This window comes from Pinus tabuliformis, chromosome 8 (assembly GCF_031772625.1).
Source record: "Pinus tabuliformis cultivar Carrire ecotype Pingquan chromosome 8, CPIR1, whole genome shotgun sequence".
NCBI classification, from domain to species: domain Eukaryota; kingdom Viridiplantae; phylum Streptophyta; class Pinopsida; order Pinales; family Pinaceae; genus Pinus; species Pinus tabuliformis.
In genome coordinates, this window is record NC_142294.1 from 1,795,169,219 (window position 1) to 1,795,190,008 (window position 20,790).

Genomic DNA, 20,790 nt, shown 5'->3' on the forward strand with positions numbered 1-20,790 from the left:
ATGGAAGTCAAGTTGAAGGCCTACCCTAGGCTCTGATCATCATTTCTGTCCAAAATAGTCTAAAACAGGCTACTACAAGGTTTCCTGTAGTTGCTGCACGATTTCATGTAGCTACTATAGGATGTCCTAGTTTACTATAGAAAACTCAACTGGAAGTTGTAGGAAGGTAGGGAATGTGAAATGAAGTGTTGGGGAGGTGTATGATAGTGGAATAAGGTATGGGAAGGTGCACACTACCCAAGGATCAACCCAACTCTTAAGGATGGTTGGATTTGCTCATGGTGGCTATCCATGGTGGCTACAAAACAGAAATCTGAATTGGTGGTTAGTAGGGTTTGGCGAGAGGTGGATAAGACTTAGATGAGGCTGGTGGAATGAGTTCCTCCCTACAAATCAGAAACTCCTGTAACAACACATATTCATTTCTTCATTTATGCACAACACTTTGTAAATGTGGAAAAGATGAGTGCAATTTGAGAAACTGATTAATTGATGGCTAGTGGATCAAATCTATGGAATGGAATGCTTTCTAATCTAAAAAAAACTTAAGGAAGAAAAATGACAATTGCAGGTGCTTCTAAGAAATCATTAACAATGATCTACTGTAACAAGAAATCCTAATCTATGTAATAATCAAAAGATAACTCTGTTTTTGGTGCTATGAGAGTGGGGCCCTCAAATCATGATCCCATGAGGGAGATGAGGATGAGGCCACTGTCACAAGATTTTATGAAGTCTTTTCTTTCACTACTGTAGCATTGATCTACTTCTCCAACTAATGGAAGAAAAGCTAACTAATCATTCAAAGACTTATAAATTAAACAGAACGGAAATAACTTCAATAGCTAATATATGATTCTAATCTAAGGATACATGTACAAAACAAGAGGAACCTTTGCTACTAGGTTTGGGCCCTAACCCAAGAGCTTCAGCCCTCTAATTCAACTCAATGTTGGACCAAAGAAACTCTTTTTGTTATCACCAAAACGTCAAAAATAACATGAGAATAACAGTCACAATATCTTAAGCTCGAAATTGCCTCTTGGCTACAATAAAAGATCGAATCCTAATGAGGCCCTAGGCCTTCTTATTTATACAACTGAAGATACCAACAACCTCCTTAAAATTATGGAGGCTTGGCTCCAAAATCAAGATTGTCTTGTCTTCAACTATCACTGGTTTGGCTGCCAGTGAGCTCGGTGGGCTTGACTGCTTGTAACTCCGAGCTGATGAGATCTGGTGGAGGAACCTTCAAGTGATTGAGGAGTTAAGGAGGGAGACCCAATCTCCTAAAATCCCTCTTACTTGTCTACTTCGATTTCCTGCACTTAAATTAGCCCAAAACTGCTCCAAATCTTGCAATTAATGCACATTAGGCCACATGACATAACATCTCACCTTTACCCTTCTCACTAAGAAAATATAATAAAATATGTAAATAAATGTGATAAAAGTTTATTTTAATAAGTTGGAGAGTGGCATTAACACCCATATAATTTACCTATTAATGAGCCTCATCAGGCATCAGGGCAATAATCCAAGCCACATGCCATAGTACAAGGGTAGCTAAAATAAGGGAATCCCACACTTGAGTATATGAATGTGGGATAGAGTAATCGTGGTACATGAGTTACCGTGCCCATTTTTTTTTCTTTTGAATCTGTGCGGGGTTCCAGGGGATGAGAGCATGATATGAAAGATATAGCAGTGAATACATCCTTAATGTCGAGAAATTCATTACCTACCAGGGCTTGGGACAATCACGGATTCCTTAATGAGGTAAGGTACCAATATGAGGGGCCCTAGGAACCAAGGTGATGGCCATGATGATAGGGGTAGAGCTCATGTTTGGATTTTTACCACATGCTAAATTTGTATGTCCTGGCCATATTTTGCATCTCGTGGTACATTTCCTGTTGAGTGGCCAAATTATGCTTTTTATTTTCTTTTTAGATGCATCAAACTTCAGGGCATTGTTCTAGGTCTGACCCAAAGTGTGGATAAGGGGAGGGGGAGGCTTACTCCTTATGGACCCAATTGAAAAATGTGGACGTGGGTGGGGAATATGTGGAAAGGGGATATAATGAGCAGAGGGGAGTGATGTATATGGTGTCGAGAAGAAGGAAAACATAACCAAAATCTAGGTTTCCCATTCAGTGCGACCCCTAAAAGCATCCAATAAATGAGATCCCATGGGACTAGGATAGAAAGTTAACCATCAAGTTGGACAAAGGAGACAAGAGTACAAACCAAGCCCGCTCTTTCCGCTGAATCACCCCACTAATCCATGCCCAAAAGTATCCATGATAAGTAAAAAAAATACCTAATTACATAATTAAAATCCATACCTTTGGGTTTGGAAGGCCCACCTTCAAACATACGATCATAATATATGGATGAGGAAGCATATGGTTGGCTAATGTCGCAAAGATAGTGGCACATTGTGTGAAAAAATGAAACTGTGTTAAAATTCCACTTTGGGAAGCTCATTTGATTTATATTATCATTTCATTGAATTCCTCTTTTCGAGAGGACCAAAATCAACCTAAAGATCACTCAAAACGGATAAGGGAAAGTGTACTTACGAAGAAATCCCACATGTGCATATTTAATAAGGAGAACATCAAGAAAAGTGGACACCCTTAGAAGGCTATAAATACAAGTGACCTCTACCTCATTTGGACATCATCATGAGACACTTTTCTATCTTGGTTTTTGGATCACGTAGGCCTAAGGCTCGTCCATGGAGGAACAAATTCGCTCTAAGATAAAACTTCAGGGTCTTAAGCTCACATTTATGTTTTAGGGTTTTAGGCCTCAGTTTTAGGCACAAGAAAGAGATATCTCGACTACATTCGCTCACTACTAGGCTCATTTGTGTGACCTAATCATCCCAGTTGCACTCACAGATCATCCTTTATATGACCAACATATATGATTTCAGAATCTCAGTTGCATACTGCATTCAATCGCTTGTAAGCTCTAGAGAGTGACTTGAATATTCCTAGTTGTATGCATGACTCCTCCTCCATGTGACTGGGACTGAAATGATGGAATTTAAGTTGTCCAAATATTTCTCTCAGTGACTGCAGTGTTCATCAGTGACCACAGATAGTGACAATTCATTTTTGGCTTCAAAATCAAGATTTTGAGTATAAGCATTGTTGGGTTCATTTCATGGACATTATAGTTGCTTTTGATGAATAGTTGTATGAATGAAGATATGGATCATTGTGCTCCCTTTTTCTGAATCAATTTATGATGATCTAATAAGAAGAAGAATTTGAAAGGGTTTTTCCCATAGTGGGTTTCTCCCTGGTCTTCAACCAATTTTGGTGTCTCTATGTGTGAATTATTTTCTTCTATTATTCCTTTATGTTTCACTGCATTGATGATGATGATATTGTTGTTTCTATATAGTTGCATATGCTACTGAATAATGTTACGCTCTTATGGGGTGGATTTAATGGTTTAATGAAGAAATGCAATTATCAAAGCAAAGAACAATATAGCCCTCAGAAAAATTAACATGGAATTAGAACCAGGTTGAAGAAAATTCATTGAGATTAACCCTTGAATGACACCATTGAAGGATGCAAGAAAGGATGGATGAGACCTAAAATAATTATAGGGCTTGAAGGAAACCCAATGAAATTTGGTTATTAGGGTTTGATGGATATTATAAGGTTAGGGTTTGAGAGAAACCCCGGTTTATGGCAAATATTTGAGATCTAGAAACCCTAGCATGGTCAAAGTGAAGATGTTCAAGCACTTGTGTCAAATTTGATGAAGCCCTAGATGGGATAGTATTTATTAGACCTCGTTACTTATAGAGTTGGTTGAAATATTGAAGGAAACATTGTTATTTGGACAATGGACAATGATGGTTCTTGAAAGTTGGTTCAAGAGGGAGATGATCAACTCTCATTGAATATAAGTACTTTTCGATTTATGATACTTCTTTATGTCTTTACTTTTGTTTAGAATTATGGATCTGATTATTGTTTTGATTATTACTTATTCTTCCTGCATATATATTTGAGTATTTGGATGCTTATAACTTCTTGATGAGATATGATAACTGGATCATTCTTGATGATCATGGCTAGTGTAAGAAGAGGCATATGATGAAAAGGCTACAAAATGCTACAAGATGCCTATGTAAAATAAGAAGGTGCACAGGTATTTGAATACTATAAGGAATGCATGGTATATTGTTTCAAAGTGATGTTTCAGCTACAATATTGATGGAAAGGTAAGTCCCAAGGTATGATGAGAATGCAACCTTCTCAAATGGCCCATGCATGCATATGAAAGTGATTTGGATTCATGGTTCCTATGATGAAATGATGCACTTAGTAGTAAGCAATTATTTTATCCTTTAGACTTGATGAACTTCTTGATTTTATGAAGATTCTTAATATTGATCTTTGATATATTAATATACTTTATGTTTGTCTAACATATATCATTTTGGATATATTGATCCCATGAAGAAGGCTAACACATTAATTATAATATATAGTACCTTAATACTATTTATAATGTTTGTAAAAATCATGGTAGCCATGATGATAAAAGTATAACAATGATATTGATATTCATGATATTTCGTTGACCATGTTTATGTTTTGATGTGTTTAATAATTATGGCATATGGTAAAATGGAATGCCTTGACTTGATGGATTGAGTTAGGTGACAAAGAAGTAATGTTGTGATCATTATTCTTGAAGTTTACTCATATTAGTTATTTGACACTAGCCCTTCATGACATATTAATGTCATGATGAAGTGGCTGATGATAACATAATATAGCCATGATGAATATGTGATATAGTTTGACTTTATGATCTAACATATTTGTTGATGCATGACAATATTATACACAGGTTGATGAATTCTTGAATAAAGATGATTGAAGTGGATTCCCATTCAGAGGGAGAATCTCTGCATAAGATCCTTTCCCCTATTACCATTGGCATTATATGTATATTCTTTACTGTTGAAATAAGATTTATAGACATGAATAGAAAAATATCAGACATTGTTGATCTGTGGAAAAGTTCTGATCTAAGAAGAGAGAGTTTTCCCTTACTCTAAGCCTCAGTCACACTGATGCAAGCTTACAGGTGTGACTGTAGTCTCTCAGCCGCATGGAAGTAAGCTCAAGGGTGCTATTGTAACCTCCCAACCACTCAGAGGAAGGCCTATGGGTGTGATTATGCTTATAGGACACATAGTGAAGTTTTGTGCATGAAATATTATAGTCCTACATACATGGAGCACAAAATAGGGAGTTCTACGAGCAAGGAAGTTTTGATGTCAATGTGTTGACTACACTTGTGTGTGAAGGTGACCAGGATATGCATATCAGCATTTCATTATTATTTTGGATGATTGATATAGATAAGAAATATTTGACTTGATGATTGATAATGATTTAGAACTTTGACTTGATGTTTTGATATGTTTTGGGCTATATATCTCTATGTGATAACAAATTCGGATTTGACCTCATGAGTAATGATTGATTTCATGACTAATAATTTGCCTTGATAACAATGCTAAATTTTCATATTATCTTTTAGTGATTAATATTAATAATGGTTTTGTATTGGACTCATCGTCCTTCGCACAATGGTTGAAGCATAAACATGTGTGATTGAGTGTGAAGTAATCTCACAATAAATGGATGGAACATGCATGACTTATCCTTGGTATATGCATTTGTAACTAGTGACTTATACTATTATCATGAGGATGACATGATAAATTTGGTTTGATATTGCTTGGTAAATGAAAACTTGTTGACATGATAATAGATAAAGTCATGACTTGATATTTGTATGAGATCTCTATCAGTCGGCTGGTCTAAAGAATTGATATTGTGATATTGATGATTTTGATATTAGTTCTAACCTAACATCTAAACCTTGATAAGCTGACGTAGTTGATTTGATTCCATAGTATTGATTCGTGTAAGGCTAAACATATTTCTTTGGTCAAGTGTTATGATTGCAGAAAGAATTGTATGGAGCAAGCTCCCCGATACTGATATGTCCGCATTGGTAGTTATGTAGTGAATCTAGGATGATGTGTCGATCCAAACCTCCACTTCAAAAGTGGTCCAAGGTATGAATTTGATTTTGATTTTATATATTGATAGTCTACTCTTGACAGGTAATGAGCCTCTGATAATTAAATTAAGAGGGAGATGGCTTCTAAAGCTCAAAATATTGAATTATGAGCCTCTGAGATAGTCTACACATTGTGTTGCTGCCAAGAACCCTTCGAAATATTTGCATGGGATGATCCATTTTTGGTTTGAGGCATTCTTCCTGTGATATGTGACTACTTGGATGTACTAATGATGATTTGGATCGTTATTGACGAGATAAGCACATTTGTGTGCTCCCTTAGTATGAGATATTCCATGATTTTTTTGGATGAGAGGTTCGTAGCTTTAAACACAATTGAGGCTAATTATGAGGTTGCTAGCATGGCTAGCTATGAGGTAGGATGAAGAAGCTTTTTAAAGAGATGTTTGAGAAACTTCTATATATGACATGGATACATTGTGATGATAAAGAGTGGGATCTGATTGGCAGAGAATCCCATATATAGCTGGGACTAAAATACCTTCATATATTGAGACAGTGTTGATGTACGAGACAAGCTTAGGCTTGTGGTTGGTACCTCCATGAGAGAGAGGATAACTATGGTATCCTTTTTTGATATATATATATATATATATATATATATATATATATATATATATATATGATATTTGATTTGATTTCTTGTATGAACATGAGACAACTACTATTGAGACATGATGATTACTAGATATGAGCACCATGATATGTTGATCTATAGGGATCATCGTTGATTGAGGACACTGAGCCAACTCTTCCTCCCCTATTTGAGATCACAAGGTGTGGAATTGAGATAAAGGGCTCTTGGCATTGAGGGAACTCTGGAAAATAGGGTATCACCCCTATATGTTACCCATAAGGTTGGAGTAGTAGCTCACCCTACCTTGGTCTTTGTAGAGTATACCCCAGTTGGCATCATAACCACAATTTGGACTTGTTGGGATTGTCCCTCCCTATTTGGCCAACAGATTAAGGAGGCTTGGGGTGTGTGATCCTTACCTTTGGCAAGTCAATTATCTCTCCCAATCTCGGATTATGATGAAGTTGTTCTACCACATGACTATTGAGGGTCATTTCTTGAAAGAATGGTAGGCAATATGATGGGTTGAGTAGTAGCTCCCCTACATCACCTATTTCTTAATATGAGTTCGTATTAGTAGCTCCCCCATGAGATTTCAGACTGAGATATACTCCCCAATATAGTTCCAGGTTGAGATGTGCTCCCTAATTATATGCTCTCTGATATCGATGCGAATCATAGATCTGACTCCCCTCCAATGTTCTCGAGTGTTAGCCCAATGAATAAAGAGTCGATCATGTATCCCTGTTGTCTTTGGTAACTTGGTGATGAATTCCATAGTTACTACTTACCATTTCCATAGTAGCATTGGAAATGATTATACAAATTTTGTTGGATGTTTATTCTCCTCCTTTACTCTTTGGCATCCCATTCACCTAGCTATATAGTTGACCATATCATTCTTCATTCTTGGAAAAAAATATTAACTTCTTGCTACTACAATTGTCTTCTAATAACTAGGATGTCAAATGTATGGACCACTATTCATTTCTTTTAATACAAGTTTTCTTAATTTATAAGGATTAGGAACATGTGCTCTATGTTTATGCATAATGACATTCTCTTCCAACTTATAGCCTTCATACTTCTATTGTGCATTATGTTAATGTAAGTATTTTTTTATCTCAAGACAATGCTCATCAAACATAATGGCCTTAATAATTTTGTTCCTCAAATCAAATTTTCACATACTAACCATTGTAGCATGCATTGCATGTACTCTTCTACTACATGCATTAATAGCCTTGTTATCCTTTCATCTAATATGTTTAATATCAAAGTCGTACTCACCAAGGAACTCCATCCATTTTGATTTCTTAGCATTCCCCCCATGCAATATGTCAAGGTCTTCTATATTGACAAGAAAATGTCATATGAATTCTAGGACCACAGGCCCACATTCTTCAATGACTAGCAAAAACTATCCCTAGCTACCATGAGATGTAGGTAGATTTAGTATGAGAGGATGGTTCCTATTGAACCGTAAATTACCATGGATATTCCATTGGAATAGTTTGTCAAGAAAATATGATAAACTATTAAAAGTTATACTATGAAGGTTAAATTTTCTTTTATATTTCATATTCTTTTAATAGCTAATTCTATTTTTAATTAAACAAAATAGTGGAAATGCAAGAAATAGAAAATAGAAAGAAACACACACCACCACCCACAATAGACACAATATTTTCCTTGGGAAACCTTACAAGAGAAAACCCATCCAGAAGTTGAGGATGCTTCTCTCTTTTCTCTGGTATGGAAACATGCAAGTACAAAAGAAGAGGTACTCTTTATGGAGCAACCTGAGAGTTGTAGCTTGTAAGGATACTAAAGAACTTTAAACCCCTCTATTATGCTCTTTAGCTTCCCACTCACATTTTATTTGCTCCATTATGGAGCAAAAAATGTAAGAAGATAGAATGGGATCCCTACTATTCCTAGTGGCCCGATATTTGAGATAGCCCGACGGCCAACTAGGGGTAGATTTGACCCCCTCAACCCTTGACTAGAGTTACAATTTTGGACCTTATGGAGTCTTCTTGAAAGCCCACACATGGCTAGCTCCATATGCATGAGTAACCTGTAGTGGAATCCACTCCACCATGGTAGTCAACATGGTAGGTCAACTTGTGGGAGACATCATTTTTGTAGTGCAACAAGTTCTTTGAACATTATGCCCAACAATATAGTTTTATGCGAAAATTTGTTAGCAAACAATAACTTAGATATATTGTTCAAACCATCTAATAATGAGAAGGTCTCCTGATAAGCAATGTAATGGATATATTAACTTCAACATATCTCGCTTTTTAAAAAAAATTACAATTTCCTTTTCATTTTCAATTCTATTCATTTTTAATTCTAAAAACTAAGGCATGATCCATAAAAACTACTATTAATACTCATTTAGAATAACCTTATCAACTTTTAACCCTTGAATTACATCATAAATACAGTTTTACCCATACCATTTAAAACATTCACAAGCTTCGTCAAATGATCCGAGTTGACTCAACTCCCAGATTTAACCAAGATCTTTTGCTTTCGTGATGTGATTAGAATTGCATTTAAAATAACATAAGTGAACATATATGAATGTTGTAAAGAAAAATGAACATGACAATAATCAACAACATAATACACAAGATGCTGATAATGAAGTTCGTCCAAGAGGGACTATGTCTCCGAGCCCCGGTGTCAAGATGGTGTAGGCCGCTGCATTAAGTTTTTTTGGTAGTGATGATGTACATAGGTGGTGATGTCACTATCATACAAGGAAAATTCCCTCACACGGGAGTGGCTCCAAGAGATGTTCCGCTACAGGAACTCTCATTCAAAAAGGACTCCTATCAGTATGACCTAAACTCATGCATGATGATAATGAGCATCCCGCCAACATGGCATAAAAGGGATCTCAATGCAAACATACATGGTGACACATGAGTATCCCATCAACATAACAACAAAGGGATCTCAAACAAAACATGATGAATCATGACAACAAGTACATCCCACAGATGATTCCGCATCACATCAAGCAGGAATCATGAAACCAGTAAGAAAACAGGATCTCACATCAAATAACAACAGGGATCTATGCAGCACAATGCATCTCATAGCAAAAAGAAGTACATGAACACACTACATATACCTCACATCCTAGGGCCATCTGAAGAAAAGAATGTCAAACTACTAAAGCTAGTCATACCATCAATCTAGCGGCGTCAAATCTCATGGAATGATTGCTTGCACGTTGAATGTTAACACCTACACTCCACTTTGAAAAGTGGTCGAAAAATAGAATGATCAAATGGGAAATCTGAATGCACCATCGATTTGTAGCATCGAATAGCGTAAAATCGACTGTCAAATTTTTGAATTCTGAGAAAGTTAAAATCTGGGGCTTAAGGAATCTTTTAGATTCCCCCTAGATTCCTCAATGATCCCCTCCTACGGGTCATCTGAAGGTCTATTGCTCAGATCAGGAAACTGACTCTGCGATCAGGTTTGTGTTGCTGAGAAGTGTAAGATCGACATAAAATTTGTCCACTTTGGACACTGACAAAATTTCACCCTCTTGAGAATTTGGTTCTATCATGGTTCTGCCTGTGTTTCTCCAGGATCATGGTTCCACTTGCAAAAATTAAAAAAAAATACATGTCTAGATTTCTGTGTCATGCTCTGCCTTCCTCCCCCTGGGCGCACTACGGAATTGGGTTTATATACAAACTTTGGGGCAAATTTAACAACGAATTCCATTATAGATGGATTGGTAATAAGAGTCGAGTTATGAGGAGGAGTTCGAGTGGTCAAACCCCAACCCCTCCATATTAACACTCAATTAGTTTTTTTGAAAAACCGAATTTAACATTTTTGGGGTTCGAATCCGCACTAGGCGACCTGCCCCTTAGGGTCCCGTTTCATTTTTGGGAATGACGTGGTTGGTGGCACATTTGTTTGGTTGCTTATTAAATGTTATGTGTGGGTTGGTTGGGCCACCCGAGGAGCGGGCCAGCCACGTGGCCAAGCAGGTTCGATTCCTGTTGGCCCAAAATAATACATTATTTTTGGTGTATTGTGGGAGGGTATAGGTCGGGTCCACTGGAGGTGGCCCGCCCACCCCAAATATGTTTATAATGGTGGTTGGTTGGGGCTCTAGTGGGGTCATGGCCACCGGCCCATTTTAAACATAACAGTCGTTATGTGATGCAGTTGGGCCGGCGGGGGTCATGGCCCGTCGGCCTGTTAATAATTAAAATTTGTTTTTTGTGTAATATAGTTTGGGGGTGGCGGGGGTGGTGGCCCGCCACCTCATATATATATATATATATAGATATATATATATATATATATATATATATATATATATGTTTTATTATTATTAAATAAGGAATATATATATATATATATATATATATATATGTTTTATTATTATTAAATAAGGAATATATATATATATCTATATCTATATATATATATATATATATATATATATATATATATATATATATATGTTTTATTATTATTAAATAAGGAATTTTTTCAATTTTGTCTAATATAAGGGATATTAGAAAAATTAACGATCCAACAAATTTGTCCACTTTCGGGACCTTGGTTTCATGCCCTAGGGTCAATCAAATTGTAGGACACTTAAACCTGGCCCACAACCCAACTTTGACCAAAACTTTGATTGACTCGTTCTCCCTCATACGAGCTCGGATTGACGAACCATTCACACCATTGCCATCAGGACGAAAATATCTACAATTTGGTCCTAGTTCAAAAGCATTCTGATCACTTTGATTTTTGAGCTTCCATAAGCCCTCTTTGTCCTGTGTGTGTCTTTGGAGCCACTTGTATCAATCCTCCTCACTAAGGTGCTTTTGGTCCTCCAAAAGCATGAAAAATAATCTGCAACTTCTATGTACCTTGTCTGCATCACAAGTGTCTTGAAAAGATCTTGCTTCCATCTCCTTCATCTTTGTTCTTCGAAGCCTTAAGCAATGAGTTGACACCTGTAACCTCTGCAAACTATAGTACATTGTTTTTTCACATTACATACTTGACTTTCATGACCAACTAATGACCCAAGCATCCCATACTTGCCACGATTTTATGACACACACTTGGTGGTCAAGTTTACATCAAAATGGAAACAATACCCCAACTATGAAAACAAGGCCAACATATCATTGTTGCTCCAAAAAGTGATGGAAAACACATCATCACTGCAACACATGATATACAAAGATAAGGCCAAACACTATTTTTGCTTTGACAAGTGATAGAAACACAACATCACTTTCGCAGGTTAAAGTGCAACACAAAATAAGACCAAACATCATTATTGCTTAGCAAGTGATGGAAAACACATCATCACTTTTACATTTTAAAATGCAACAAATGATTTACAAAATCACGACCATGACAAGCTAACATATCTAGAAACCGTTTTTCACTTATCGATGTGAATGGGTCATCCCCCTGTGGTGGTTTTTCTTGTCAAATAATTGCTTCTCCTGGTTCATGTAGCTACACTTTGTCTTTAAGGCGTTGCTCTGGATGGAGCCTCCAACAAGTGGCTCTTTGATGGCCACCTCTGTTGCAATGACTACAATACATTTTCTTCCTCCATATCTGCTTAGCATGTTTCTTTGCCTGCTATTGAGAGGGTATTTCATGCCTCCTCCTTTTGTGTGTTGTTATTATTTTCCAAAACTTAGAAAATGTATGGTTATGTAATCCACAAAAGGTACATGTTCTTCGATTCCATGATTTACATTCATCTTTAACAACATGATTATAATCAAAATGAACATTCAAAGATTCAGACTAGTTATACCTTTCCTTGATGCCTCTGGTGTCATTATGGTGATAAGAGCTTGCCTCAGCTCTCTCCCTGTAATGGGCACTGCCATGGGATGATGGGGATGTGTTCCCATCATTCTCTTTCCTCAACGATTTTGACGATGTCTCGGAAGAACCTGACACCTTCAAGCATTCTCCTTTGGTGTATCCCAAGCCTACAAATTGAGGTCTCTGCACAACCTCCAATTGTTGAGTTATGCCTTGGTTATTAACACCAAGTTCTTCTCCTTCCTTGTACCTCATCCTAGTAAGGAGCCTCATGTTTGTCCATGTAATTGGGATCTCCAAATCCCCAACAGAAATCATACTATGTGAAGATGAAACTGAAAGGAAATCAACATTCTTTACATCCTCTGTCAATTTGGAAAGAACTGGTGAGGGTTTCTCATCATCTGTTGTTGGTGGTTCACTGTCTGTCTTGGTGCATTCCCCAACTTCTTTTCTGACATACCCAAGTCCTATTCGACGGGGTAATTCCTCTACTTTGATGGGATTGACAATGCCTTGGCCATTAATGCCCAAGCCTTTTCCTTCATACCCCATTCTCTTCAACAATTTGGAGCCAATTCCTGTGGTATGATTTTCAAAAAAAACGAAATCATCATCAGGACACATACATGAATTTAGAGAATTACTTTTTACCTCACATGGGTCACGCTGCAGCTTTTCCAAGGCCTCGTCCTTAGCTTGCAGTTGTTGTAGCAAACTTTGTTTTTCCTCTTTCTCTTCATGTAGAATCATCTTCAATTCAACATTCTCTGTTTGAAGATTCTGTTTGTTGTGCTTCACTTCTTCTAGGGTCTTTTCTGTGGCTCGCAAATGAAGCTACAACCGCTACTTTTCCTTTGTCTCTTTTTGTAGAGATTCATATATTATTTCCACCCTTTGGGAAATTTTTATCATGGTCTCATATATCGCTTTTTCATTCTCTGTCGCTGAACGTTCCATTGTTCACACTTGAAATTCACATCCATGTAAATACCACTCTGATACCAAACTTGATCCGAGTTGACTCGACTCCCATATTTAACCAAGATCTTTTGCTTTCGTGATGTGATTAGAATTGCATTTAAAATAGCATAAGTGAACATATATGCATGTTGTAAAGAATAAGGAACATGACAATAATCAACAACATAATACACAAGACGTTGATAATGGAGTTCATCCAGGAGGGACTATGTCTCTGGGCCCCGGTGTTAAGATGGTGTAGGCCATTGCATTAAGTGTTGTCAATAGTGATGATGTACATAGGTGGTGACGTCGCTATCATACAAGGAAAATTCCCTCGTGCAGGAGTGGCTCCAAGATATGTTCCGCTGCAGGAACTCTCATTCAAAAAGGACTCCTATTAGTATGACCTAAACTCATGCATGATGATAATGAGCATTCTGCCAACATGGTGTAAAAGGGATCTCAATACAAACATACATGGCGACACACGAGTATCCCATCAACATAACAACAAAGGGATCTCAAACAAAACATGACGAATCATGACAACAAGTACTTCCCACAGAGGATTTTGCATCACATCAAGCATGATTCATGAAACAAGTAAGAAAACAAGATCCCACATCAAACAACGAACAGGGATCTATGCAGCACAATGCATCTCATAGCAAAAAGAAGTACATGAACGCACTCCATATACCTCACATCCTAGGGCCATCTGAAGAAAAGGATGTCAAACTATTGAAGCAGGTTGTACCATCAATATCGTGGCGTCAAATCTCGTCGAATGACTACTCGCATGTTGAATGTTGACACCTGCTCTCCACTTTGAAAAATGGCCAAAAAATAGAATGATAAAATGGGAAATCTGAATGCACCATCAGATTTGTGGTGTCGAATAGTGTAAATTGACTGTCAAATTTCTGAATTTTGAGAAAGTGAAAATGTGGGGCTTAAGGAATCTTTTAGATTCCCCTAGATTCCTCAAAGATTCCCTCCTCCAGGTCATCTGAAGATTTGCTACTCAGATAAGGAAACTAACTACACCATCAGGTTCGTGTCACTGAGAAGTATAAGATCGACATAAAATTAGTCTAATTTAGACACTTGCAAAATTTCATCATCTTGAGAAGTTGGCTCAATCATGATTCTGCCTGTGTTTCTCCAAGATCATGGTTCCACCTGCAAAAATTAAGAAAAAAAAACGTCTTGATTTCTGTGCCACGTTCTGCATTCCTTCCCCTGGGTGCACTGCGGAATTAGGTTTATATACAAACTTTGGGGCAGATTTAACAACGAATTTTGTTGTAGACAGATTGGTAATAAGAGTCGAGTTATGAAGAAGAGGTCTAGTGGTCAAACCCTAACCCCTCCATATTAACACTCAATTAGTTTTTTTGAAAAAACTACATTTAACATTTTTGGGTGTCAGGTCTGCATTGGGCGGCCCACCCCTTAACCTCCACTACGCATTCTGATGGGTCCCATTTCATTTTTGGGAATGGCACGGTTGGTGGAGCGTTTGTTTCGTTGCATATTAAACATTGTGTGTGGGTTGGTTAGGTCGCCTATGGAGCCGTCCAGCCACGTGGCCAGGTAGGTTCGATTCCCGCCAGCGCAAAATAGTACGTTATTTTTGGTGTATTATGGGAGAGTGTGGGTCGGGTCCACCGGAGGTGGCTTGCCCACGCCAAATATGTTTATAATGGTGGTTGGTTGGGGTTCTGGCGGGGTCATGGCCGTCGACCCATTTTAAACATAAATGTCGTTATGTGATGCGATGGGGCCGATGGGGGTCATGGCCCATCGACCCGTTAATAATTAAAATTTGTTTTTTGTGTAATATAGTTTGGGGGTGGCAGGGGTGGTGGCGGGCCACTTCATTTATATATAGTTTTTTTTATTAAAGAAGGCATTTTTTTCGATTTTGTCTAATATAAGGGATATTATACAAATTAACGATCCAACAAATTCGCACGCTTTTGGGACCTATGTTTCATGCCCCGGGGTTGGTCGAATTGTAGGACACTTAAACTTGGCTCGTTCTTCCTCATACGAGCTCGGATTGATGAACCATTCATACTGTTGCGCTCAGGACGACAAGATCTACGCTCTGGTCCTAGTTCGAAAGCATTCCGATCACTTTGATTTTTGAGCTTCCATAAGCCCTCTTTGCCCTGTGTGTGTCTTTGGAGCCGCCTGGATCATCAAATGATCCTAGACAATAGTGTGTTTTTCTAAGCCATGATTATAAACTTCACCTAATATAAAAGAGATAAAAGCAATGTGCAACAAACTTCTTAAATCAAATCTTTGCAACAACAAAATGGAATGCATTTGTTGGCATACCATTTATGTATGATGAGTGCTTTACATGTTTGAACACCAATGACATGTTTAAAAATATGGAAATTAAATATTGAGATTTATAGGTTGAAAATTATGAAATCAAATGTGATTAGAAAGTCCCTAAACACCATTTTCAAATATTGTTATTGTAACACCAAATATACCAAATTTAGAATGTTAAAGATTTGAATTATATATTTTGAAATTGATTATTTTTTATCTTTTATTTTCTATTTCTATTGAGTAATTTTTCTAAAATAACTTAATAAAATCTATTTTGAGTAATCTCAAATTAAATTATATGTATATGGTAGATATCACCATTCATATTCTATAAGAGAATTATCTTAGCACAATACATATTTTAATCAAAGTTATTTTTCCTCTTTACATTTTATAAAAAAAAAATTGTGCACATCTTAATCAAAAATATTTTTCCACTTAAACAGCTTTAAATACTTATTTTATTTTTGTATTCTAATTAATATAATCCATTTGCATTTAAACATTTGAAACGTTTCATTCAAATCAACAAATCTTAAATAAGGTGACTTAAAAATTTCCATTCACATAAATGGCTAGCTTATAATGATTTTATATGTAACCTGAAGGTGACTTAAACATCTCCATTCACATCAAAATCTCCATTTACATTATCGCTAGCTTATAATAATTTTATATGTAACCTGAGAAAAATATATATATAATTAAAAAAAAAAGTTAAATTTAATTTAAAAAACGAAAATACTACCATTAAAACAATGTCTTATTATAATTAAATTAATACAATTTAATTAAACATGACGAGATTATTCAACAAAATAATGCATTCTAAGTTGGATTAAACAGTTCATTGGTTATACTAATCTCCAGTAAAGATTCATAACATATGTGTAGCCTTGGAAACCTTGGATTCTTAACGGAAAAATAAAGTCAATGTTCTGGCAGGGTACCCTGCACTTTTGTCATATTATTATACACTAAATATATACACTAAAACATTGCATGCATTTAAAGAATACAAAAGAGGCACCTGTTACACAGTAGTAAAAGTCAAACAAAATTCATCATCTATCTTCCCATGGAAATTAAGACAACTTTGCACAAGAATGCAGACTGCAACAAAAAAAAATCTAACAAACATTAAACTTATACAAAACTTCTTCATCAATCCTTCTATGGACATTACTCTCACATACCCAAGCTACAGCTAAGCCAGTATTGTACAAGAATGCAGAAGAGTACAGGAAAAAAATCTCACAATATTATATATATATATAAAACCTGTTATACAGAGTAGGAAAAATCAGACAAACTTTATCATCTATCCTTAAATTTACATACATTAAAAAGGATAAAAAACATGTTACAGAGCAGGAAGAATCAGACAATTTTTATCACCTATTCTTCCATGGACATTACTCCCCTATGCCCAAAGCTACAGCTAAGACAACATTGAATAAGAATGCAGAAGATACAGCGAAAAGATCTTGCAACATTAAATTAAGAAAAAAGAAACTTGCTGCATGGTAGAAATGATCTGGCAGATTTCATGCTCTGAATTGCAACTAAAGACAACATCGAACAAGAATGAAGAAAAGTACAGCAGAATGATCTCACCGGCTTAATCCTTCCATGGATATTATCCCTGCATCCCCCGAATTGCAGCCAAGACACCATTGAACAAGAATGCAGAAGAATACACCATAATTCCATTGTCAATCCACCTGGCTGAGGAGTATGATAGAGCTTCACGTCCGCTGCTTCTCCTGGTTGTCCTAGAAGGTCTGTGAACATATTCGGGCGAATACTCTCCCAGCAAATAACACCCAATTCCCCATTTCGCCCAAACTAGGGTTTGCAGAGCACTATAGTGCCATCTCCCAAAGCCCTTTCTACCCAAAGCTCCTAAAATTGTGCTGGCTGTTGCAATGCAACAGATCTCTAAAACTATCACTGCCCTAAGCAGAAACCTTTTTCTCCCTTTAATTTTCTTGGAAAGCATTTCCAAAAAGTCCATGACCAAGCCAATACAGATGACTGTTATTATCACAACAACTCTAGGTTTAGAGGGTCGAATGGAGTTTATTTTATACCATTTTCCAGTGCTGCTGTCTGATGCAGCAAGCACAATCCAAGTAACAGAGCAAATCAAGTTGATACAACCCGATATAAACGATAAGCTTCTGAGGCTCAGAAGAGTAACACCTCTAAACCTCAGCACTTGGCAAACATTGGTATTATCGGCAGCACTCTTGACCACAGCACTGGTTAGAAACGAATTGGCACAAAACCCATTTCCTTTACTGTCCACGATGTAATGGCTTATTGCCCTTCTCGCTAATAGAGCACTAGAGAAGCCATCTACTTTGAACCAAATGGTGAGGACAATATTGATTAATACTTCTGCAAGCCTCGGCACTATTAATGAGGTAGTTCTGTAGATTACTTCCTCCATTCTACCTCCTCTGCTCTGATCCAAGTAGTCCTGCAGGGCATCCGAAGCCATGACTATGGCTCCTCTGTCTTCCTGGTCATTAGACTTGAAAGATCTCATCAGCAGGCTTGTCCAATCATCAGTGGGTGCAGGATGCAGTGGAAGGCAGATGCATACAGGGACTTCTTGGATGGGTGGCTTCAGTTCAAAATCAAGCACTTCACAGACTGCAGGGACTTCAGAAATGCCCTGGTTGAACCCATGGCAGCCATTTCTCATGCATTGCAGAGATGGCAGTATGCACAGGGAATCAGACAGTTCTTTTAGGGTGCCAGGCATCGTCCTATGAAGTAAGTCTGTGATATCTTTCACTGTCCTGAATACAATGCAATTACAGTTGCATTCATGGATGTTGCATGGACAAATCTCTTCAATGACAAATTTACCTTCTGATGGAATTTGGAATGAACGAGATCGCAATGCATCTTTTAAAGGGGCGCATTGCAGCATTATGGAGCCCACATCATGGGCATTGTTAATATATTTCATAAATTGCTTGATTGAAGAATTGGATGGATCCATTGACAATATTACAACAGAGGTTTGTCCAAATTCACGTGTCCTCACACCATACCCATTTATGTCCCGGAGTTTGGGACCTGTTAGTGTGGCCGTGAGATCCCTGGCACCCATCTCCAAATAGAGTCTTCCTCTTAACAAGCTTGTAATAAAGAGTGCTAGATTGCCTAAGCAGGCAAGTCCCACATCTGTTAAATTAACTGATCCTGTCACAGTGTCACTTAATTCGAGTTGTGCTAAAGCAATAGCAGATAACCACACCAATGAAACAGCTAACTTTACCATTAGCAACTGCATTATCAGATATATACTTCCCAGCCAGTATTTGAACACACCCATTTGAATCAGTGTAAATTTTCTGTACTTACCCTTACAGAAGCTCCTATAACTTCACTTGATTGTGACTGAGATTGTGCTCACAAACTGCAAGAGAGAAAAGCTGATCAACAGATGAAAACATAGAAATTATCTTCTCTGCTGAATTATTGATCTTCAGTTTTTATAGCAAGGTGGAACAGATGATATGATCTAAAGTTGATCAACGGATGGATGGTAACCCCAAAAAAATATGTTTTCTGCTTTATTTAAATTGAGCTTCAACTTTTATAGCAAGGTGGGATAGGTGATATGATTTGCTTTTAGTTTTTGGCATAGAATTTAGTCTTGAGGTAAAAGTTCTAAATTTTTTAATTAGTTTATTATTTTGCTTGTTATTATTTATAATTAAGTTTTTTTATAATAATTAATTTCATTTTTAAATTAGTTAATTATATATATATATATATATATATATTAATATATATTATTGAATATCTAATTTTATTAAATAAAATAAAAAATTTAAATTCACATAATAAAGTTAGACAAATAGGATAGTTTTCTTAGTTTCCAATTTTATTAAATAAAATAAAGAATTTAAATTCACATAACAAAATTAGACAAATAAGATAGTTTTCTTAGTTTCCTTTCCCAATAAAATATATAGTTAACCTATTATAAAATTTATTTTTGATATATAATTCTATTCTTAAAATAAAAGCTACACATTTCCGTTTAATTGTAACAAAGTGAAATGTAAGATGTTTTTCTCCATTTTTAAAATAAGAGCTACACATTCCCATTTAATTGTAACAAAGTGAAATATAAGATGCTTTTCTTCCTCACCAAAGTATATTGTTGGTCCATTATAAAGCTTTTTTCTGGACATATAATTCCATTCTGAAAATAAAGGTTACACATTCCCATCTAATTCCATCTTTGGAATATTATTTTTATATTTTATAGCCATAAACATTAGATTCCTATATTTTATTGAGATGAATATAATTTTATTGAATATAATTTTATTGATATCTTTCACAAATTTATTTTTTATCTTTTATTGATATGAATAAACTTTTAATATTAAAATTATGGGTTTTGATTTTTTATATTTTATTAATATGAATATAATTTTAATAATAAACTTTTAATATTAAAATTATGGGTTTTGATTTTTTATATTTTATTAATATAAATATAATTTTAATAATAAAATTTTAATATTAGATTTTTAGTTTTCGATTTAATTATTTTAACCTGAGAAATATTTTAAAAATAAATTTTATTATTAAATATTTTATTTTTATTATATTTTATATAAATAGTTTTAATTTAATAAATTTCCATCATAATTTTTTTGATATCTAATTTTATCTTAAAATGATAATTTTAAATTTTTTAATTAATCCACTATAAAGTTTTTTTCTATTATCTAACTCTATTTTAATTTTATTACGTGATAAAAATTAAAAAAGAATTATAATAAAATGACATAAGATGGTTTGCTTCCAAAATGATATATATAGCTATCAAAAATACTTTTAAG

At 35.8% G+C, this 20,790-nt stretch overlaps 1 protein-coding gene across 1 annotated transcript; it reads right to left on the reverse strand.

Annotated features, from left to right (window-relative positions):
- Positions 1 to 17,270: 17,270 nt before the first annotated feature.
- On the reverse strand, positions 17,271 to 19,359 carry LOC149243408 (uncharacterized). The gene has a single exon (XM_089367802.1). The coding sequence runs from the start codon at positions 19,260 to 19,262 to the stop codon at positions 17,550 to 17,552; it is 1,713 nt and encodes a 570-aa protein (XP_089223928.1). The 5' UTR covers positions 19,263 to 19,359; the 3' UTR covers positions 17,271 to 17,549.
- Positions 19,360 to 20,790: the final 1,431 nt, after the last annotated feature.